General features: G+C 36.3%; 2 protein-coding genes across 3 annotated transcripts; one reads left to right on the forward strand and one right to left on the reverse strand.

The window, feature by feature from the left end:
• The first annotated feature begins 2,438 nt into the window (after nucleotides 1-2,438).
• LOC103318961 (acyl-CoA) lies at nucleotides 2,439-8,945 on the forward strand. Of its 2 annotated transcripts, none has more exons than XM_089045678.1 (12): nucleotides 2,439-2,595; nucleotides 2,887-3,033; nucleotides 3,144-3,320; nucleotides 3,511-3,593; nucleotides 3,717-3,915; nucleotides 4,698-4,819; nucleotides 5,655-5,721; nucleotides 6,676-6,726; nucleotides 6,867-6,973; nucleotides 7,140-7,350; nucleotides 7,707-7,877; nucleotides 8,729-8,945. In XM_089045678.1, the coding sequence occupies exons 1-12, from the start codon at nucleotides 2,458-2,460 to the stop codon at nucleotides 8,786-8,788; spliced, it is 1,533 nt and encodes a 510-aa protein (XP_088901804.1). In that variant the 5' UTR covers nucleotides 2,439-2,457; the 3' UTR covers nucleotides 8,789-8,945. The 2 variants fall into 2 exon arrangements, with proteins under 2 accessions (XP_088901804.1, XP_008218653.2); XM_008220431.2 differs by having other exon boundaries at nucleotides 2,450-2,595; nucleotides 6,921-6,973.
• Nucleotides 8,946-9,991: 1,046 nt separating this feature from the next.
• On the reverse strand, nucleotides 9,992-11,643 carry LOC103318975 (inorganic phosphate transporter 1-4-like). The gene is given in 2 exon segments (XM_008220455.2): nucleotides 9,992-10,242; nucleotides 10,245-11,643. Coding segments are annotated over 2 exon segments (1,611 nt in total). The 5' UTR covers nucleotides 11,605-11,643.
• Between the last annotated feature and the right edge of the window lie 12,002 nt (nucleotides 11,644-23,645).

Genomic DNA, 23,645 nt, shown 5'->3' on the forward strand with positions numbered 1-23,645 from the left:
ATTTAAAGGTAAAATTGTTTCCCTTGTTCTGCTTTGGCGTGGGAAAAGCTTAAGAAAGCATATGAAATGTGTGCCTATATTGTTTGCTAAAGAACGGGCGGTTTGGATTATATTTTAAGGGATCATTAGTTTAATTTTGGCTAAATTTAGAAGAGAAATCAAACCAAAACCAAATCATTGGTTGGTTTGGTTTGGCCAAAACCTGCTACTTCCTTTTAAACCATGAAAAGCCAATCAAACATAACCTGCATTTCAACTCCTGTGCATTCTGTCAATCCAAAGACTTCAAAACATCAAATATTTCATTAGTTCTAAATTCCAGCACATCAAACATAGATTGTGCTCATCTAACATCACTAAGACATACATATCGAATATTCTAAAGTTTAAAATTATACTTCAATAGTTAATACAAACCAGGATTTTCAAAATATACAAAACAAAAGGAAACAATAAGCAGCATGTTGTGTTGTGAAGCTCCTTCTGCTGCATGTTGTGTTGTGAAGCTTGTTGACGTGAGTCTCCTAATTAATCAAAGGAGATTTACTTCCTTGATTAATTAAGGGATTTACTTTCCTATTTTTTATATAGGTGATAAATTATTGTACAATTAAAAGATATTTTCCTAATTCTTTATTGTATCTAATTCCTTGTAAGACCTCATGTAAACTCCTATATATACCTCCTTATGGAGAAGAATAAAACAATAACCTACTACATTCAAACCATATTCATATTGTAGCATAGTATCAGAGCCAGATTCTCTTGTGACTTCTTGAAATTTAAGTGCTCTCCTCCCCTTCTCTTCAAGGGAGGGAGGGAGAGTGAAAATGATATGTTTATTGACGTATGCCTATTAACGTATTCGTATGAAGATACTGCATATCTCTTTACTCTAACGACCCTTTCTCTTCAGGGGGAGAGGAGGAGTGAAGAGAAGTTATTGTGTCTCTAAACCATTTTCTCAAATCTCTCATATTCAAATCCAAAACCCTAAATCAAATTCCTCATATTTTTCCCCAAATCCAAATCCCTCAAATCTAAAGTCCTCAAATCCTCTTATCCAAATCCCTAAACATATACCCTAAATCAAATTCCTCATATTTTCCCCCCAATCCAAATTCCTCAAATCTAAAGTCCTCAAATCATCTTATCCAAATTCCTAAACACATACCATCAAATCTTATACACATACCTCTTAAATCCAATTCCTACATCAAATTCATACATCAAATTTCTCATATCACATTCCTCACCTTCTCATATCACATCTTACTTCCGCTGCGATGTTAGGAACCCATACGATTCTCTATCTTATTGCAGACTCACAGAAGCATGCGGTCAAGCTTGCTGACACACCTATTGAGATGAATCATGAGTTGTGTGAAGACATGAACCAAGAACCAACCAATAAGGAACAGTACCAACACCTTGTTGGAAGGTTGATATACATGGCACACACAAGATCAGATATCGCATATGCGGTGAGTGCGGTTAGTTAGTTTATGCATTCACCCAGTGTTTCTCATAGGAATGCAGTTGATCGGATCTTAAGATACTTAAAGTCAACCACTGGGAAAGAATAAATGTTCTCAAAAAATGGAGATCTTGAAGTTGTTGGATATACAAATGCTGATTGGGCTGGTTCAATTACAGATAGACGCTCTACTTCTGGTTACTTTACATTCGTGGGAGGTAACCTAGTCACTTGGCGGAGCAAAATGTGGTTTCTCGGTCTAGTGCAGAAGTATAGTATCGAGGAATAACTCACGTAGTTTGTGAATTATTGTGTATCAGAAGACTCTTGACAGAATTGGGCTTCAAGCTAGAAAAGCCAATAGAGTTGCATTGTGACAACAAGTTGGCTATCAATATTGCCCATAATCTAGTTCAACATGATCGAACGAAACATGTTGAGGTGGATATACATTTTATCAAAGAAAAAATGGAGAAAAAGATCATCCGCTTGCCATTTGTAAAATCAGAAGATCAACTGGCAGATATCTTAACCAAAGTTGTTTGTGGAAGAGTATTTCATGACTCACTTACCAAGTTGGGCATTCGTGACATATATGCACCAACTTGAGGAGGTGTGTTGATGTGAGTCTCCTAATTAATCAAGGAGATTTACTTCCTTGATTAATTAAAGGAATTTACTTTCCTATTTTTTATATAAATGATAAATCATTGTACAATTAGGAGATACTTTTCTAATTCTTTACTGTATCTAATTCCTTGTAAGACCCTCATGTAAACTCCTATATATACCTCATTATGGAGGTAATAAAACAATAATTTTAAGAGGGTGGAGGAGAATTTTGACTACTTAACTGAACTGTGAACGGTAGCTTACATTTTTCTAGTAGTACAAATAAATAAATAAATAATTTTTTTTTTTCCCATTTTTCTTCAATATTTAAGTTTAAATTTGCTAAATATCAAATTTTGCAACGTGGCATGCAACTAGATGGTTTCTTCTCGGTTTATCAGAACTTGAGACACAGAAAGAGAGAAGGGTTCGCGGGCATGGCAGTAGCAATGAGCTACTGCAAGCCTTCCCCGTTTCTGGGAAACTACCCAACTCATTTTCATTTGGTAAGTGCTATCTAGGGAGCTATTATCTCTCACTGTTTCCATATTTTTTTTTGTTTTTTTTTTTTGCAAGCATTCATAATCTGATTGGATTAATGTTCTAAATCAATGTGAGGTGATAATTTTGTTTACTTTCCTGGTTAAACTTTATAAAATTCACATTTTAGCTTCTGGGTTTTTGTTATTTGCTTCAGTCTTTGACTTTGTTATTGAAGTATTCATTGATGGATTGATTGAGCTTTAAGCTTATGTTATTTTGGCACACAATTGTTGGCGTTTAAAAAAAAATTGCAGGGAAAATCTCAATCTGGGAAAGTTGTTCAGGCACCTAGAATTAGTGCACTGTTTTGGGGAGCCAAGAAGTCTGCAGAGCCAAAAGAAGTTGAGATAAATCTTTCACTTGGGGAATTCACTTTGACAGGTTCAGGCACACTGAAAGAGGTATTTTTATTACTCTATACTATTCCTCCCTTCAATCGTTATGGTCGTTTAACTTGAACTGTGAAATTATATCATATTATTATATTATACTATGCTGGTTCTGTTTCCAGGGAATTTCAGGAGTGAAACCTCAAAAGATATCACTTTCAGTCGTTTCTTCAATCTCTGAGGTCTCATCCGCCGAGTGGGATGCATGCGCTCTGCATGCTACCGGCCCTGAAAAATATAACCCATTTCTTACTTATGCTTTTCTTTCAAGCTTGGAAGAGTCAGCTTCTGCGGTGAAGGTCAGGAATCTTTGCTGAATTTAACTCTTCCTTTTTTGTTTATATTGTAAGGCAATACCATTTTTGTTAAGATTGTCTAGTACCTAATAAATTGCAATTTCTAGCATCTGTTAGTTTTAGTCATTTGATTATTGTTAATCAGCCTGGACTTCCAACGTCGGCTTGTTTTATGCATTTAAATCCTTTCCAGGAAACAGGGTGGATTCCACGCCACATCATTGCTAAGGATGAAAGTGAAAGTATTTTAGGTGTTGTTCCACTCTATCTTAAAAGGTTTAGCATCTTCTGTGCTCTCCAGATGCAAGCTCTCATGTCATTTCTTATGAAATATGTACAAAAGTTTTGGCTTCTGCTGCTTTCTTTGTTGCTGTCTGACCTCTTTGATTTGGTGTGCAGTCATTCCTACGGTGAATTTGTTTTTGATCATTCTTGGGCTGATGCGTACTATAGTTTTGGGTCAAGATATTACCCAAAGTTGCAGTGCTGTGTACCTTTTACTCCAGTAACTGGCCCCAGGATTTTAATTCGTGATACTTCATTTAGAGATCAAGTTTTTGACGCTTTAGTCTCAGCTCTGAAGGATCTGACTGCCAAGGTATTCAAGTAATCAATTTTTTTAGCATTTAATGAGCCTTTTAATTTATCATGATTACTCTGTAAATTTGTAGGTAGAAAATTGACTCCTTATGAAAGAAAGAAGGGATCAATAAATCACCTATGCTTGTCTTAGAAGTTAGGACTAGGAGTTGTGCATGTGATTAGTGAATTAATATCTTCATAGAAATATAGAGCTAAGATATATAATTGTATAAAATCATTAAAAAAATGACTTTTTGTAAAATTTTGAAGAATTTTTTGTTCGGCCTTTTCTTCTAATGTTTTCATATTATAGTTTAAAGCTGGGGTTAAGGGAAATTCATGGTTGAACCGGGATCTATAATCTTCAGGTGTCAAAATTAAAGAGGCATAAAAATGACGAATCCTTAAAATTGGCAGAAAAAGTTTATTGAAGGGAGATAATTTGATATTTGAGTAGGCTGAATTCTTAGAATGCAGTTGCACTTTTGTATGTTTTATGTCATTTCAATTTTCGAAGCAGTTAGCAGAAAGAACTTACTGGTCCTATCAGAGTGATATTTAGTTTTTGTAAACAATAAATTAAAGTTGATGAACTATGTGGCCATTGTTGTCTTTATGAGCTGGTTTTTCTTACTGGATAAGAAACTACTGTTTTAATGATCAGTATGTTGATCAAATAAAGAGAACATTGATTCATTGCGCTCTCTTCTAACCTGTTTTCTGGTTCAAAAAAGTTCGAATTCTTCTCTTTCTGCATTGCAGCCCTAATTGTTTATTGTGACTTTTGTATCTTGACAGTACCGGCTTTCATCACTTCACATTACCTTCCCATCTGAAAATGAATGGAACAAACTGAGCGGAAAGGGTTTTCTTCAGAGAATTGGAATGCAGTACCATTGGAAAAATCGTAACTATAAAAGGTGAGTAATGCACGCCTATTTATTAATCACTGGAACATGTTCACTCATTAATTTCAATGCAGAGTATCTGTAACATTCCCTGAAGAAATTTTAGTGATTGGCAATTCATAATGTATATGCAATAGTAAAGCACTATGTTAATACAGATTGCCAAAAGAAATATGTTTCTGCAAAAAAGACAGAAGCTATTATCATTTTTGTATTTTTTTGGGATTATGCATGTTAGTTTGGTTGTTCTGGTGTAAGGCTTGTAGTGATGTTGGCCTGTAGCCCTTTACTCATAGCATCTCAATTATAATGAGTTGTGCTTGTCCTCATCATGGATGCTACAATTTGAACTACTCAGTGCAAAAGTAGGTGGCTTATATGAACAATGATTGACAATTTAACCTCCCTGTGCCGAGCCAATAACATATAGGAGTGTTGGAACCTAACATTGAGCTTTTATCAAGACACATACCGCTTCTAAGCTGTTGGTTGAAAACTGAACAGTTAATAGGAACATATCATTTAGTTGTTCTAAGCCTTTATAAACCTTTGGATTTTCGTCAAATGACGAAGATTGTATGTGTAATATTATGCATCTAAATACTTCTCCTATATACATGCATATGTATATGTTTGTGCATATAAATTGATCATATGGGAGCAACTCATTATTAATCCTTGAAGGATAAGAAAAGCTACTTTCCAGAAAAATGTTTAACCAGTAAAGAGGTCCATAATTGTTTCTTAACAATATTAGACATATACAGATAAACCATTATTATGGCTTAACGTGTTTTTTGATTGAAAAGTTGAATCTAGAAAATGTCTTACTTTATTTGTGATACAGTTTTGATGAGTTCTTGATGGACATGAAGCAAAGTAAAAGGAAAAATATTCGTCAAGAGCGCAAAAAGGTTGGCTTTTAAAACATAATTTCATATGTTCCATTTGATATTTAATGTATTTAGAAAACTGAGAAACTAAAAGGTCTTAGGTGAGTTCTTCTACTAGAAAATGGCTTTTCTGTTAGAATGTTTCATGGCAAGAATTATTTTAATAGCACGCAATGGGGTCCTGCTTGGAACCAAAAAAATGTGCACGAACATAATAGAAATATCTGAAAATCACAAAATCAATTAAGATAGTGCTAAAAACTTGTGGATCACTGCTCAGAGTTCTAAGGCTACCAGCATTTGAGATGAGAGAAAAGACGCCATGTAAAGGAAGCAAATGAATGAATAAAAAGTAAAAGCAATGAATGAATGATTGGAAGAAACATTGATCAACTCATGGGAGCAAGACCACAAATTGAGTCCACTTAAAAACTTCTTTTGATCCAATAAATTTGGACCCTCTTGTATGTGTGGTGAAACTCAAACTGTGGAAAATTAGTCCACATATATAGGAATACCTTGAAGAACATATTCCTTGGTGTTCTGTTTATAACGTAATGCCTTTCTTGATTAGTTTAATCTTTGAGTTAGTCAATGCAGTATAAATCCATTTGACAAAAAATACTTGTAGAACACCTGTTTCTCTTTATGTGATCGATGAACGCTTCATTATTTTCCTCTTCTTCTTTTGTGATTATTTTTTCTTCTGATGGGCTCACTTTAAGTTCCATCAGATGTGAATGAATTTGTATGCTAGGCATGAATTCATTGATATGTGCAAAGTTGAGGGCAACCATGTTCCTGTTTGCGAGACTAAATTTGTGTTAGTAATTTAGTGGAAACAAAACTGTAAAGTTTTAACAGGAGTACTCATGGAATCTGTGGATTTTTTTTTTCTGAGTAAATGAAATCAGTTCGGTTATTTGTGTTAGTGACATGTGGTACAGGTTGTCTAATTGAGCTCTTGATATGCAGATTGTACAGCAGAATTTGACTATGAAACGGTTGCGGGGTGATGAAATAAAGGTATTTGTACTAGTATTTGGTAACTGTGACTATTGGAGATGTTTTTCCACTTATATGATCGTATTTCAGTGGCATGTTGCACTGTTTTGCATATAATGAATACTTTCATTGATGGTCTATTTGAAATTTTTATGTAATAGAGAACAGTGGGAACAATAGGTCTGACCACTTCCTTAATGATGTCATGTTGGCAGGCTAGACACTGGGATTCCTTCTATAACTTCTACCGGAACACCACTGATAACAAGTTGGTTCCTTGTAGATCCCTTTCTTAGTCATTTAATGATGTTTCACATTTAGCGATAATTGCCACAAATCAGTTTTACATTTTTTCGGAAACTTGTTAAACAGACGAGTTGCTTGAATCCTTTTTTTTCCCTCATGAAGTTTGAAATTTCTCGTCGGATCCACAGGTGGGGTACCCCATACCTGACTAGGGATTTCTTTCACAACATGGGTTCAAAGATGGGAGATCAGGTATTACTTGTTGTTGCTGAAGAAGGGGATGAGCTTGTTGCTGGAGCTCTGAATCTTATAGGAGGAGATGCGTTATTTGGACGCCTATGGGGATGTCATCCACGAGCTTACTATCCAAGTTTGCATTTTGAAGCATGCTATTACCAGGTCTTGTTATTTTAGTTTCATTTTATTAATAAAGTAGCACAAGATCATTTAGGCTTTCTACTCTAATATATTTAGCAGAAAAATGCTCCTTACTGCCCTAATCATCTTCATTACTGGAAGCAATGTAAAATGCTGTCATATATTCTGCACAATATTTTTAAGGTAATCATGGACCATTTTCAATTTTCAATGCCTCAGAGTCTTTTTCATTCTTGAAACCACATCTGAAATTTAGAGGTTGTCATGAGAGTTTTTATTGATGTTACCAAAAAGTAGACAAGCATGTATATAGCATCACTAAGAAGATATGCACAATAATCTTTTATTTATTTATTATGGTTTGTATGACATCACAGGCAATAGAAGCTGCAATCGAACTTAATCTAAACACAGTAGAGGCTGGAGCTCAGGGTGAACATAAGATTCAGAGAGGTTATATGCCTGTGAGAACTTATAGCTGCCATTACCTGATGGATGAAGGTTTCAGGAAGGCCATAGAGGGCTTTCTAGTGCGTGAATCAACTCAGGTGATTGCATTTTTATTTCAGTATTTAGGTGGCATCCTGAATTATAATCCATTTTCAGTGGAACTATTCGTTACCCCAATTTATTTGTGCTGTAATGTACCCCCTGAACTATCACGAGTGTCAATTGAACCCCCCAGACTATTTGGTAAGTTAAGCAATCGAACTATATAAAGTTAGTCAATGTAGCACCTACAAATCAATTTAGTCTAAATTGCTGTCAAATAGTGTAACGTGGTGGGCTTGTGACTCACTTTTGAGGGAAATCTGATCAATCAACCTATATCACTCTCTCTGGCTCTCTGTAAACAGCCCCCCACCCAAAAACCTGTATTTTTCAGGCCACCCGCCCACGCACCAATCACTGTTTATTCCAACGGCCACCCTTCCCCCTCGGCAACAACCGCACCCAGATTTCCCCCCTCCACGCATCCAGATCTAAATTAGCAGCAACTGAATCATACTGAGTTCATTGGCAATAACCTCGACAAGCTGAATCATTATTCCCCTGAGTCTATATTAAGAGATAGAAGTTTTTCCATCTATTAAATTTCAACATATTTTAGTATTTTAATGGGGTTTGCTTTTGTTCTACTTAAACTTATGAATTTTCCCTTATCATTGACCGCAAAATGGATGAAATTCGATGAAACTGATGATAAAGGCCTAATTGGCCATTTCTATAGAGTCAAGTCCTTAACTTAATTTACCAAAAAACAGTTCAAGGGACAAATTGACACTGAGTAATAGTTCAAGGGGGTAAAATCTATCTCTGAGACTTTGACCGAATGAATGCGGATCAGGTTCAGTCTTGCCAATTTTCTTTAACATTATTAAGTACTTCTTCCATGCAGGTTGAGCTTGTTATGAAACTGTTACATGATTCTGGCCCCTTTAAGGAAGGTATAGAGTAATTTATTGGCATAATGCCCTTACTAGAAGCAGATTGATTTTCTGTAAATTGTGGATGTCTTTTTCTTTTTTGTAATTAACTTCTGAAGTTTCATTTGGAGATTGTGTACATAATTACACTCGCATAGTAAATTTTATAGCAGAAAACTTCATGTATAATATTCTCATCACTGTCAAAATTAGGGGTGCCACAATTTCGGGTCAACCCGACCGAACTGCCCAATTGGATCATTAGAGGGTTGATTTGAGTTAGGTTGACCTAATAATGAGCGGGTCTTGAGTCCAAATAAATCATAAACCATTTGGTTTGGTAAGTAATGCACCAGCATCAATTATTTAATAGGTAGTATCTTTGAACTATTTTATTTAGTAGGTAGTTCAAAAAGCATAAATTATTTTACATAAAGGTATAGCACCAGCATCAATCTCATCCTCCTATTCTATGCAGTTCAAGCGAAGTTGTGCCTACACTTAGATTTAGTTTGGTGTTAAGAAAAAAATGGTTTAAGAGTCGATATATGATCATTGCATTTTACGTTTATTGTACCAAAATACTATTTCATTTATATAAAAATAATAATATTTAGTGTAAACCTAACACCAAATTATTATAGATGAAAAACCTAAGCTTTTCAACTCATCCCATCTCATCTAATCTAAGATCGCCCCTTTGAAGATCGTCGTCTATGACTCCAGAACCAGTGTTATATATGAACTAATTAATTTAGTGATATTTATTTTTCAATGTCGAGATATCTCAAGTTAGAATCTTTCATCATCCATTTACAAAGGAAAAAGTGACAACTTGATTGAAAAAGATAAATTAAAGAAATTAAAAATTATAAGTGAAAGTGGAAGGAATGCTCTAAATCAAAAAGAGATTCACCTATATAATCAGATTTTCTGCATCCAATCTGACAAATGGTCCGAGCTAGCGTAAGAAAAAGTTACTTGTTCCACAAGAAATATAGGTCTCCGTTATAGGATTGGGTTCCTCTATAAACCGCACTGCATCATCTAGAGTTTTGAAACTGATTGTTTACTACTCAATTGTAACTATTGATCGCTTTGGTTCTTGAAGTTCGAAAATCAAAATGACATAACATTCACAATAACATGATTACAAAAAAAAAAAAATTACTGAGAGCAAAACAAAGGGGAAAAAAACAAAGGTCGAACACAAATTCTTGTACAGACATTCCTAATTAAACAGTAACCTCAATTCTGTTGGGCTGCACTTGATCATCACCTTCATCTTCATTCTCTCTTGACATCTCCTCCAACGATTTTCCCTTCGACTCCGGCACTAAAAACGTAAAGAAGAACCCCAAAATGCTGATCACACCAAGCACAATGAGAGAATTCCTCATTCCAATCCCAGGCGGGTACCCTGCATCAGTCTTAGACTTGTCTTGATTTTGTGATGCATACAAGAACCCGAAAGCCCCAATAATGCCCCGGCCTTCCCCGCAGCCGCTGAAATCCCATGACACGTGGACCGGAACCTTGCTGGGAAAATCTCTGCCGGTACAACAAATGTTGTGCTATTGGGTCCAAAATTGGCAAAGAAAAATGTTAGACCATATATGACAATAAATCCGATGTTGTTTTCAGGTCTAGTCCAGTGGTGGTATGGAATTGCCAGGAGAAACATGAAAGCAGTCATGAAGAAAAACCCAATTAGCTGAATTGCAAATCGGCCAATGTGATCGATGAGGAAGACCGTGACCCAGTACCCAGGAACTGTGCCACATAGGGCTATTAGGGTTTGTGCCCTAGCAATTTTGTAAAGCTCATCTAGGGCACTCATAGAGCTTGCTGATGGCAACCATCCCACAGCGCTGAAGATGTCCTTTTGGAAAAGGTTTTGGCTATAGTAAGCAATGTCTAGCAAGAACCATGTGGAGGCCGTGCCCAATAAATGTAACCCATGTCTCTTAAGAAATTTTTTGGAAAATAGAGCAAACTTTGAGGACCTGTTGTTTTGTGGCTGCGCATGCGCTACTTCTTGTTGCTCTTTCATCTCCACATTCAACACTTTGGCCATGTCTTGGCGAGCCTTGTTTTGATCCTTGGCTACCAAGGCAGTGTAACGAGGGGTCTCTGGCATTTTCATTCTCGAATAGAAAGTTAACGCCGCGGGGACTGCTCCAAACATGAGAATAATCCTCCATACATAGTCTGCCTGAGGTACAGTCGACCCAATTGGGTCGACTGAGTAGGGATCAGCATGGTATACGGCACGGAATATAGAAGAAACAACAATAGCCACCATCCCGCCAGCCAAAATCCCAAACCCTTGCATGGCAAAAACCGCAGCTATAAACGCCCCGCGAGTCTTTTTATTGGCATACTCGGACATAATTGTCGCCGAAAGTGGGTAGTCGCCACCAATGCCAAACCCTAGCCAAAACCGGAAAAAGCAAAGAGTGGCAATGACAGAAGTTGGGGAGCTACCAAAAGAGAGACCAGAACCAATAGAACAACCCACCATGAGCATTAGGGTTATTCCATAAGCGCCTTTACGCCCGAGCTTGTCCCCGAGCCAACCGAAGAAGAGCTGGCCGGCTAGGGTTCCACATAGGGCAACTCCGTTGACTGCGGCTGCCACGTTTGGTGGTAGGCTGCCTGGCTTTGCTGAGCCCTCGACGTGGTAATAAATGCGACCGAGGAGTTTGGTGACGAGGGAGATGCAAAAAAGGTCATACGAATCGGTGAAGAAGCCCATGCCGGAGATCACAACAGCAGTGAAGTGGTAGAATTGGGTTTTGGCTGCGTCCAGCATGCTTAGGACTTGAAGCTGCTCGTCTTTCGCCATGGTTGGAGTTTGTGAATTTCTATCTCGATCAGATGTTTTCTTTTCTAATCTCAAGTTCTTGAAAAAAAATGTGGGTTGTGATTTATGTATTTATAGGGGTTTTAGGGAGGCAAATTAATCCTAGTCCAATAAGTACTAGGATATAATAACGGTTTAAACTCCTATTTGGATTTCAAACTACCTGTTGGATCTGTATTGGTTTGAATAAAATGAAATGAATAAAATACAGACCCTAGGATCAGTGCAAGATGAATAAAATACTTTTATCAAGACAAAAAATTTATTTATTTATTAACATTAAAATAATTCAAAGGTTTAAACCGATTTGAAAATCAACACTTTGCGCAAATCCTATCAAGCAAAGGATTTTACAACTTATTTTTTTTAACCATCATGACGCCCAAAAAAATAAAACAGGGATCATGATGAGTAATCAGGCCCAAGGGAATCAAATTGCCTGTCGGGCTTGGAGGTTGAAGAGACAACATGGAAATGAATAGATGGAAAGTGTGAAACAACATGGAACATCAACGCCACAGGTTTGTTTCCTTATCCTGCCTGCTAGAACAACATAAACAATCATTTCGATTGCACTTCCGCATCAGCATGCATATATTTTTAGAAGAGACTGTACGTATCTTGAATTGCATCAATCCAATTATTTCTCACTATTGATGTTATAGATGGGTAGAGCTCCAACCAGACAATTCGTCATCATTGCCATTCTAAACAGTCAAAATTTGAGCACCATGGGGTAAAAGGAGCAACAAAGAAATTGTTCATTATATTGTTTAAAACCATTTTACTAGTAAGAAAAATGGCATAGCGTGAGCAGGAAATAAGCATACATACATATGCAGGAATGTCAAAATTTATTTTATCTAAAACATCAATCGCCACAGGGATGCCAAGATCATTAAATCAAAGTTTACTGGTTATGCTTACCATTTTGAGTTGAAATCCTCAATGCCAAGGTCCTCATCCCAGAGAAACATATATGTACTCGCTGAAGAGAGTATATTCACAGAGCAAATAAAACACTGCAAAGACTACAAATCCTGCATCACATTCTCGAGGTGTAAAAGCTATTTATTATACAAAAAGACAAAAAGATGTTGAAGAAATAAATACAGCAACTAGATAAACAAGGCTGAACCAAAAAGCTAATAATAAGGACAACAGTCCAAATTCAATGGACAATTCAATATAGAGGTTCACATAAAACCTCGAAAATTTCTGTGTGCTTGTGTAAGAAGCAGTAAGTATCTTGAAAAATGATGGACAGTACACCGTGGAGTTTCTGGCAGTGGAGGATCAATGGAGGGAGAGGCAACTCACATATGCTTCTAGGAGGGTAACTTGTGCATAAACTTCATCTGTCTCAGGTTCAGCCTACACTCAAGGTTGAGTACAAGATCGTATAACTAGAAGGTTGAAGTAACAACTGATGCACACAACAGGCAAAAAAAGATGTCTCATTCCTCCTTCAACGAAAATGTACAACCCTATTAACTTGTTAGATGTCTCACTCCTCCAACAACCAAAATGCACTCCAAAAGATGTTTAGTCAAACCACCATTTTCACACATAAACAAAACCAGAGTACCATAGAGAAATTACACATAATCAAATCACAAGAATATTGGGAACACCTAAGATATGATACACCCTCTGCCTCTTCCTTCGATAGAGGGGTTGGTTGGAGGCTGCAAAACAAAAAAAGAAAATAAAACGATGGTAAGATTCTAAAAAAAAGGGATGACAATAGAAAAGTATTAAAAAAGAAAAAAGAAAACTAAGTTTTTAGACATTAATATGAGCATACATAATGAAAACATGCACCAAATCGAGTAAAAGGGCGGAACTATAACTTGATGAAAAAGACAACTTGGGATTTCCACTCACCTAGTATTGAAAGATCTTGGGATAAAACATGAGGCAGTGTTGATAAGGGCTCATGCAGTGTTCATGAGGGCTCATCTGACTTTATTTTTTCCTTCATATGGTTCTTAATCATAGAGCTAGAGCCAACCCTTCTAGACCTCTTGTGTTGATTTGAAGTCCTCTGCCTTTTCCTTCGGTTGAGGGGGTGGTTGGAGGCTGCAAAACCAAGAAGAAAATAAAACGATGGTAAGATTCTAAAAAAAGGAATGGCGATGGAAAAGTATTAAGAAGGAAAAAAAATTAAGCTTTTAAACATCAATATGAACATACATAACCAAAAGTTGGACCAGATCGAGTAAAAGGGCAGAAAATACTATTAACTTGATGAAAAAGAATCAACTAGGGATTTCCATTCACCTAATACTGAAAGATCTTGGGATAAAACATGAGGCGGTGTTGATAATGGCTCATCCGACTTCATTTTTTCCTTCCTATGGTTCTTAATCACAGAACTAGAGCCAATCCTAATAGACCTCTTGTGTTGATTTAAAGTCATCTGCCTCTTTCTTTGGTTAAGGTGGTGGTTGGAGGATGCAAAACCAAGAAGAAAATAAAATGAGTAAGATTCTTAAAAAATGCATGGCAATAACAAAGTATTAAAAAAAGAAAAAGAACTGAGCTTTTAGACATCAATATGAACATACATAACCAAAACTTGCACTAGATTGAGTAAAATGGAGGAAAATACTATTAACTTGATGAAAAAGACTCAACTTAGGATTTCCACTCACCTAGTACTAAAAGATATTGGGATAAAACATGAGACAGTGTTGATAAGGGCTCATCCGACTTCATTTTTTCCTTCATATGGTTCTTAATCACAGAACTAGAGCCAACCCTAATAGACCTCTTGTGTTGATTACGTCCTCTGCCTCTTCCTTCGGTTTAAGGGATGGTTGGAGGATGCAAAACCAAGAAGAAAATAAAACGATGGTAAGATTCTAAAAAAAGGCATGGTGATAGCAAAGTATTAAAAAGAAAAAGAATTGAACTTTTAAACATCAATATGAACATACATAACAAAACTTGCAGAAGATCTAGTAAAAGGGCGGAAAATAATATTAACTTGATGAAAAAGACTCAACTTGGGATTTCCACTCATTGAGTATTGAAAGATCTTGGGATAAAACATGAGGCAGTATTGATAAGGGCTCATGCAATGTTTATGAAGGTTCATCCGACTTCATTTTTTTCCTTCCTATGGTTCTTAATCACAGAATTAGAGCCAACCCTTTTAGACCTCTTATGCTAATTTGAAGTCCTCTGCCTCTTTCTTCGGTTGAGGGGGTGGTTGGAGGATGCAAAACCAAGAAGAAAATCAAACGATGGTAAGATTCTAAAAAAAGGAATGGCGATAGAAAAGTATTAAAAATAAAACACTGAGCTTTTAGACATCAATATGAGCATACATAACCAAAACTTGCACCAAATCGAGTAAAAGGCGGAAAATACCATTGACTTGATGAAAAAGACTCAACTTGGGATTTCTACTCTCCTGGTACTGAAAGATCTTGGGATAAAACATGAGGCAGTGTTGATAACTGCTCATCCGACTTCATTTTTTCCTTCCTATAGTTCTTAATCACAGAACTAGAACCAATCTTAATAGACCTCTTGTGTTGATTTAAAGTCATCTGCCTATTTCTTCGATTAAGGCGGTGGTTGGAGGATGCAAAACCAAGAAGAAAATAAAAAGGGGTAAAATCCTTAAAAAAGGCATGGCGATAGCAAAGTATTAAAAAAGAAAAAGAATTGAGCTTTTAGACATCAATATGAACACATATAACCAAAACTTGCACCAAATCGAGTAAAAAGGCAGAAAATACTATTAACTTGATGAAAAAGACTCAACTTGGGATTTTCACTCACTTAGTACTAAAAGATCTTGGGATAAAACATGAGGTAGTATTGATAAGGGATGAGGTAGTGTTGATGAGGGCTAATTCGACTTCATTTTTTTTTTCTTCCTATGGTTCTTAATCATAGAACTAGAGCCTACCCTTGCAAATGAAAGAAACAAAATCAAACCTAAGGAAGAAAAAATAACCAAAATTAGAAATTAAGGAAAAGAAGAAAAACCTACCACATCTGGAATAAGAAGTGTTTGCTTATAAGTACGTATTCGCTCACTCATAGTCTGAAAACGGGTTTTGCACATTCCTTTATGCATTTCTGAGTTTTCCATTGCAGCATGTGCAAGTTCATTATTCCATTCAGCTGTGTAATCAAATTCACACTGAGATGCCATGAGGGTGGGGAGCATGATGAAGAAAATGATTTGAAAGAAAGCTCTGGATTGGAAATCATAGGATGAAGAAAATATTTGAAAGGGGAATCTTGAAATGTTGGAAGATATGATATAGCCGTTAGGAATTTTGGGTCTGGCACCACATTTAAAAAAAAAAATTTAGGGGTGGGGTGGGGTGGACTTGGGATTTCCACTCACCTTGTACTGAAAGATCTTGGGATAAAACATGAGGTAGTGTTGATGATGGCTCATCCGACTTCATTTTTTCCTTCCAATGGTTCTTAATCACAAAACTAGAGCATACCCTTGCAAATAAAAGAAACAAAATCAAACCCAAGGAAGAAAAAATAACCAAAATTAAAAATTAAGGAAAATAAGAAAAACCTACCACATCTGAAATAAGAAGGTTCTGCTTATAAGTACCCATTTGCTCACTCACAGTCTAAAAATGGATTTTACACATTCCTTTGTGCATTTCTGAATTTTCCATTGCAGCATGTGCAAGTTCATTATTCCATTTAGCTGTGTAATCAAATTCATGCTGAGATGCCATGAGGGTGGGGAGTATGATGAAAAAAGGATTTGAACGAAAGCTCTGGGTTGGAAATCTTAGGATGAAGAAAAGATTTGAAAGGGGAATCTTGAAATGTTGGAAGATATGATATAGCCGTTGGGAATTTTGGGACTGTCTCCACATTTTAATTTTTTTGGGGGGGGGGGGTGGTGGTACTTGGGATGAGGTAGTTTTGATAAGGGATGAGAGAGTGTTGATGAGGGCTCATCCGACTTTATTTTTTCCTTCATATGGTTCTTAATCACATAACTAGTGCCTACCCCTGCAAATGAAAGAAACAAAATCAAACCCAAAGAAGAAAAAATAACCAAAATTAGAAATTAAGGAAAAGAAGAAAAACCTACCACATCTGGAATAAGAAGTGTTTGCTTATAAGTACCTATTCACTCACTCATAGTCTGAAAACGGGTTTTGCACATTTCTTTGTGCATTTTTGAGTTTTCCATTGCAGCATATGCAAGTGAAAAGAAGAAAAACCTATCACATATGGAATAAGAAGGTTCTTTTTATAAGTATCCATTCATTCACTCACAGTCTGAAAACGGGTTATGCATATTCCTTTGTGCATTTTTGAGTTTTCCATTGCAACATGTGCAAGTTCATTATTCCATTCAGTTTTGTAATCAAATTCGCGCTGAGATGTCATGAGAGTGGGGAGTATGATGAACAAAAAGATTTGAACAAAAGCTATGGGTTGGAAATCTTAGGATGAAGAAAAAATTTGAAAGGGGAATCTTGAAATGTTGGAAGATATGATATATCCGTTGGGAATTTTGGGACTGTCTCCACATTTTAAAAAATTAGGGGGAGGGGGGTACTTGGGATGAGGTAGTGTTGATAAGGGATGAGGGAGTGTTGATGAGGGCTTATTCGACTTCATATTTTCCTTCATTTGGTTCTTAATCACAGAACTAGTGCTTACCCTTGTAAATGAAAGAAATAAAATGAAACCCAAGGAAGAAAAAAATAACCAAAATTAGAAATTAAGGAAAAGAAGAGAAACCTACCACATCTGGAATAAGAAGTGTTTGCTTATAAATATCCATTTGCTCACTCACAGTCTAAAACGGGTTTTGCACATTCCTTTGTGCATTTCTGAGTTTTCCATTGCAGCATGTGCAAGTGAAAAGAAGAAAAACCTACCACATCTGGAATAAGAAGGTTCTGCTTATAAGTACCCATTCGCTCACTCAAAGTCTGAAAACAGGTTTTGCACATTCCTTTATGTATTTATGAGTTTGCCATTGCAGCATGTGCAAGTTCATTATTCCATTCAGCTGTATAATCAAATTCACACTGAGATGCCATGAGGGTGGGGAGTATGATGAACAAAAGGATTTGAACAAAAGCTCTGAGTTGGAAATCTTAGGATGAAGAAAAGATTTTGAAAGAGGAATCTTGAAATGTTGAAGATATGATATAGCCGTTGGGAATTTTGGGACTATCATCCACATTTTTAAAAATTGGGGGAGGGGGTACTTGGGATGAGATAGTGTTGATAACGGATGAGGGAGTGTTGATGAGGGCTCATCCGACTTCATTTTTTCCTTCATATGGTTTTTAATCACATAACTAGTGCCTAACCCTGCAAATGAAAGAAACAAAATCAAACCCAAGGAAGAAAAAATAACCAAAATTAGAAATTAAGGAAAAGAAGAAAAACCTACCACATCTGGAATAAGAAGTGTCTGCTTATAAGTACCCATTCGCTCACTCATAGTCTGAAAACGGGTTTTGCACTTGTGCATTTCGGAGTTTTCCATTGCAGCATGTGCAAGTAAAAAGTAGAAAAATCTACCACATCTAGAATAAGAAGGTTCTGCTTATAAGTACCTATTCGCTCACTCTCCTGAAAACGGGTTTTGCACATTCCTTTGTGCATTTTTGAGTTTTCCATTGCAGCATGTGCAAGTTCATTATTTCATTCAACTGTGTAATCAAATTCACGCTGAGATGCCATGAGGGTGGGGAGTATGATGAACAAAAGGATTTGAACGAAAGCTCTAGGTTGGAAATCTTAGGATGAGGAAAATATTTAAAAGGGGAATCTTGAAATGTTGGAAGATATGATATAGCCGTTGGGAATTTTGGGTCTGGGGGGGTGTGGGTTACTTGGGATGAGGTTGTGTTGATAAGGGATGATGGAGTGTTGATGAGGGTTCATCCGACTTTCATTTTTTCCTTCATATGGTTCTTAATCACATAACTAGTGCATACCCCTACAAATGAAAGAAACAAAATCAAACCCGAGGAAGGAAAAATAACTAAATTATAAATTAAGGAAAAGAAGAAAAACCTACCGCATCTAGAATAAGAAGTGTCTGCTTATAAGTACCCATTTGCTCACTCACAGTCTGAAACGGATTTTGTGCATTCCTTTGTACATTTCTGAGTTTTCTATTGCAGCATGTGCAAGTTCATTATTCATTCAGCTGTGTAATCAAATTCACGCTGAGATGCCATGAGGGTGGGGAGTGCGATGAACAAAAGGATTTGAAAGAAAGCTCTATGTTGGAAATGTTAGGATGAAGAAAATATTTGAAAATGGAATCTTGAAATGTTATAAGATATGATATAGCTGTTGGGAATTTTGGGACTGTATCCATATTTTAAAAAATTGGGGAGAGGATGGGGGTGTTACTTGGGATGAGGTAGTGTTGATAAGGGATGAGGGAGTGTTGATGAGGGCTCATCCGACTCATTTTTTCCTTCCTATAGTTCCTAATCACAGAACTAGTGCCTACCCCTGCAAATGAAAGAAACAAAATCAAACCCGAGGAAGAAAAAATAACCAAAACTAGAAATTAAGGAAAAGAAGAAAAACCTACCACATCTGGAATAAGAAGTGTCTGCTTATAAGTACCCATTCGCTCACTTACAGTCTGAAAACGGGTTTTGCACATTCCTTTGTGCATTTTTGAGTTTTCCATTGCAGTATGTGCAAGTTCATTATTTCATTCAGCTGTGTAATCAAATTCACGCTGAGATGCCATGAGGGTGGGGAGTATGATGAACAAAAGGATTTGAACGAAAGCTCTAGGTTGGAAATCTTAGGATGAGGAAAAGATTTAAAAGGGGAATCTTGAAATGTTGGAAGATATGATATAGCCGTTGGGAATTTTGAGTCTGGGGGGGTGTGGGTTACTTGGTATGAGGTTGTGTTGATAAGGGATGATGGAGTGTTGATGAGGGTTCATCCGACTTTATTTTTTCCTTCATATGGTTCTTAATCACATAACTAGTGCATACCCCTACAAATGAAAGAAACAAAATCAAACCCAAGGAAGGAAAAATAACCAAATTATAAATTAAGGAAAAGAAGAAAAACCTATCGCATCTAGAATAAGAAGTGTCTGCTTATAAGTACCCATTTGCTCACTCACAGTCTGAAAACGGATTTTGTGCATTCCTTTGTACATTTCTGAGTTTTCTATTGCAGCATGTGCAAGTTCATTATTCCATTCAGCTGTGTGATCAAATTCACGCTGAGATGCCATGAGGGTGGGGAGTACGATGAACAAAAGGATTTGAAAGAAAGCTCTATGTTGGAAATGTTAGGATGAAGAAAATATTTGAAAAGGGAATCTTGAAATGTTATAAGATATGATATAGCTGTTGGGAATTTTGGGACTGTATCCACATTTAAAAAAATTGGGTGGAGGATGGGGGTGTTACTTGGGATGAGGTAGAGTTGATAAGGGATGAGGGAGTGTTGATGAGGGCTCATCCAACTCATTTTTTCCTTCCTATGGTTCCTAATCACAGAACTAGTGCCTACCCCTGCAAATGAAAGAAACAAAATCAAATCCGAGGAAGAAAAAATAACCAAAACTTGAAATTGAGGAAAAGAAGAAAAACCTACCACATCTGGAATAAGAAGTGTCTGCTTATAAGTACCCATTCGCTCACTTACAGTCTGAAAACGGGTTTTGCACATTCCTTTGTGCATTTTTGAGTTTTCCATTGCAGTATGTGCAAGTTCATTATTTCATTCAGCTGTGTAATCAAATTCACGCTGAGATGCCATGAGGGTGGGGAGTATGATGAACAAAAGGATTTGAACAAAAGCTCTAGGTTGGAAATCTTAGGATGAGGAAAAGATTTAAAAGGGGAATCTTGAAATGTTGGAAGATATGATATAGCCGTTGGGAATTTTGGGTCTGGGGGGGTGTGGGTTACTTGGAATGAGGTTGTGTTGATAAGGGATGATGGAGTGTTGATGAGGTTCATCCGACTTCATTTTTTCCTTCATATGGTTCTTAATCACATAACTAGTGCATACCCCTACAAATGAAAGAAACAAAATCAAACTCAAGGAAGGAAATATAACCAAATTATAAATTAAGGAAAAGAAGAAAAACCTACCGTATCTGGAATAAGAAGTGTCTGCTTATAAGTACCCATTTGCTCACTCACAGTCTGAAAACGGATTTTGTGCATTCCTTTGTACATTTATGAGTTTTCTATTGCAGCATGTGCAAGTTCATTATTCCATTCAGCTGTGTAATCAAATTCACGCTGAGATGCCATGAGGGTGGGGAGTGCGATGAACAAAATGATTTGAAAGAAAGCTCTATGTTGGAAATGTTAGGAGAAGAAAATATTTGAAAAGGGAATCTTGAAATGTTATAAGATATGATATAGCTGTTGGGAATTTTGGGACTGTATCCGACATTTAAAAAAATTGGGGGGAGGATGGGGGTGTTACTTGGGATGAGGTAGTGTTGATAAGGGATGAGAAGTGTTGATGAGGGCTCATCCGACTCATTTTTTCCTTCCTATGGTTCCTAATCACAGAACTAGTGCCTACCCTTGCAAATGAAAGAAACAAAATCAAACCCGATGAAGAAAAAATAACCAAAACTAGAAATTGAGGAAAAGAAGAAAAACCTACCACATCTGGAATAAGAAGTGTCTGCTTATAAGTACCCATTCGCTCACTTACAGTCTGAAAACGGGTTTTGCACATTCCTTTGTGCATTTCTGAGTTTTCTATTGCAGCATGTGCAAGTTCATTATTCCATTCAGATGTGTAATCAAATTCACATTGAGATACCATGAGGGTGGGGAGTATGATAAACAAAAGGATTTGAAAGAATGCTCTGGGTGGAAATCTTAGGATGAATAAAAGATTTGAAAGGGGAATCTTGAAATGTTGGAATATATGATATAACCGTTGGGAATATTGAGACATTTAAAAAAAATTGTCATGTATTTATAAAAAAACCCAAGCACTATTTAAACATAGAAACACACCCAAAATCAACCCCAAAGTCAACTTTTTGGGTGTGTTTATAAATGGGTTTTGAGTGTGTGTAATGATGGGTGGTGTGTTTTATGTTTTAGTTTTTTTATAATTTCGGAAAAAAAAATGTGTATATTTGAAGAAAAAAATGTGCCTACATTTTGATGTATGGACTCACCCACCAATTGTTCACACTATATGAAAGACTGCTTTTTTCTTCCATTTTGACATTCAAAAGGAGGATTCATCCGACCACTAAACCACTTTACCTTGACCTCATCCTGACCTTCGATTTATCTCTCTTTCTTCGGGTGGAGGAAAAGATAGAAAGATCCTTCAAATCCAGCTGAAACTAGCTTGAGCTGGATTTCGGCATTACAACTTCTCATATTTGCTCCCTTTTCGTCCCTATTCACTGGGATGTTGACCACTAGGCAAAAGAGCGCTTGTTTCTTCCATTCCGACCGAGGATTCATTCGACCACTAGACCTCGACCTCGTCGTGACCTTCTATTCATTTCTCTTTCTCCGGAAGGATTCAAGGATAGGAAGGCAAAGAGCATGGAAGAGGTTGTTGCGAAAGTGAATCGTATATTTCGGAAGTGGTAAGTACGAATGTCCGATTGTTATATTTGAGAAAATTCTAAGTTGCATTTGGCAATATGTAAGTAATTTAGTGTAACTATAGTTTTGATAAGTTAGGGTATTTGCAATATAATTGCTATTCGTGGTGCAGAATTCGGCGTTTTGTAGTATAATGATGATAACAAAAGTAAATAAAATTAAATATAACCCGTATGATTGAAACGAACATCATGTCAATAATGAGTCCATAATTAGGCACTTTTTATTGATAAGGAATAAATTGTGAAATTTTGAAAGTACAAAAAAGTTCTGAAATTGGATTGTGAAAATTTTGAAAAATTGGGGTTTCTTAGTATATTAAACATATCGATTACAAGTATGGCTGCAGGAGACCAGATTTTTGCTTAACACAAAGCTTGGTGGTAAAAATCCATGTCGAATGCAAAAGAAAAGAATGTTCTATATTCCATAATTTTCATTTGTTTGAGTCATAGATGAGAGTGGTAAGGAAATCAAAATGAAGAAAACAACTCAAAATTTTCCTTTGAGTTATTAGACATTTAGCTTAATGGCTGATTATTAGGCTTTAGGCTAAGGCTGTTAGCTTAACTTTAGTCCTAGGATATGTACAAGATGAATAAAAAACTTTTATCAAGACAAATTTATTTATTTATTTATTAACATTAAAATAAATCAAAGGTTAAAAACGATTTGAAAATCAACACTTTGCCCAAATCCTATCAAGCAAAGGATTTTACAACTTATTTTCTTTTAATCGTCATGAAGCCCCAAAAAATAAAACAGGGATCGTAATGAGTAATCAAATTGCCCAAGGAAATTACTTTTCAAGAATCAAATTGCCCTATTGTGGGTCAGGTTTGGATCGTTTTGGTTCTTTTTCTTAGGCCTTTAGGCCCTTTCTCATAAAGCTCAGAATGTGAGAATTCACCTATATTACATGAAGTTATGAACACCTAATTAACGTGTGGAAATGCTATAATGAGGGGTTTTAAGAGCAGAAGTTAGTGTTTTGATGGTGATGGTGGTGGGTTTGGTAAGTAATGCACCAGCATCAATTATTTAATAGGTAGTATCTTTGAGGTACTTTATATAATAGGTAGTTCAAAAGGCATAAATTATTTTACATATTTATATAAAAAAAACTCAAGAATTAGTTTATGTCAATTTAGAAATTCTAACTTTTGTCAAAATCCTCAAGTTTATTTTCTTTAAACGCACCGTGTGTTAAGGGTTTTAATGGTGATGGGTTTGGGTTAAAAAGAATTTGGGTGGCGGGCTTTTTTATAGTTGAAAATAGAAAAAGATATTGGCCCAAAACAAAATTAGCCAAAGTTCTAGAGAGCAGGTTTTGAACTCCAGACCTCTAATTTAGCACGCGAAGACCAAACCACTTGCTGTTTCCACTCAGTTGTGCCATCGTTGCAT

The sequence above is a fragment of the Prunus mume genome, linkage group LG2 (genome assembly GCF_029339155.1).
Source record: "Prunus mume cultivar Tortuosa linkage group LG2, ASM2933915v1, whole genome shotgun sequence".
Taxonomy (NCBI): Eukaryota; Viridiplantae; Streptophyta; class Magnoliopsida; order Rosales; family Rosaceae; genus Prunus; species Prunus mume.

Coding starts and splice junctions, on each gene's coding strand:
- LOC103318961 (XM_089045678.1), top strand. CDS start 2,458: ATGCAACTAGATGGTTTCTTCTCGGTTTATCAGAACTTGAGACACAGA. Junction 5,722..6,675: donor TTCGTCAAGAGCGCAAAAAG/GTTGGCTTTTAA, acceptor CTTGATATGCAG/ATTGTACAGCAGAATTTGAC. Junction 7,351..7,706: donor TTGAAGCATGCTATTACCAG/GTCTTGTTATTT, acceptor ATGACATCACAG/GCAATAGAAGCTGCAATCGA.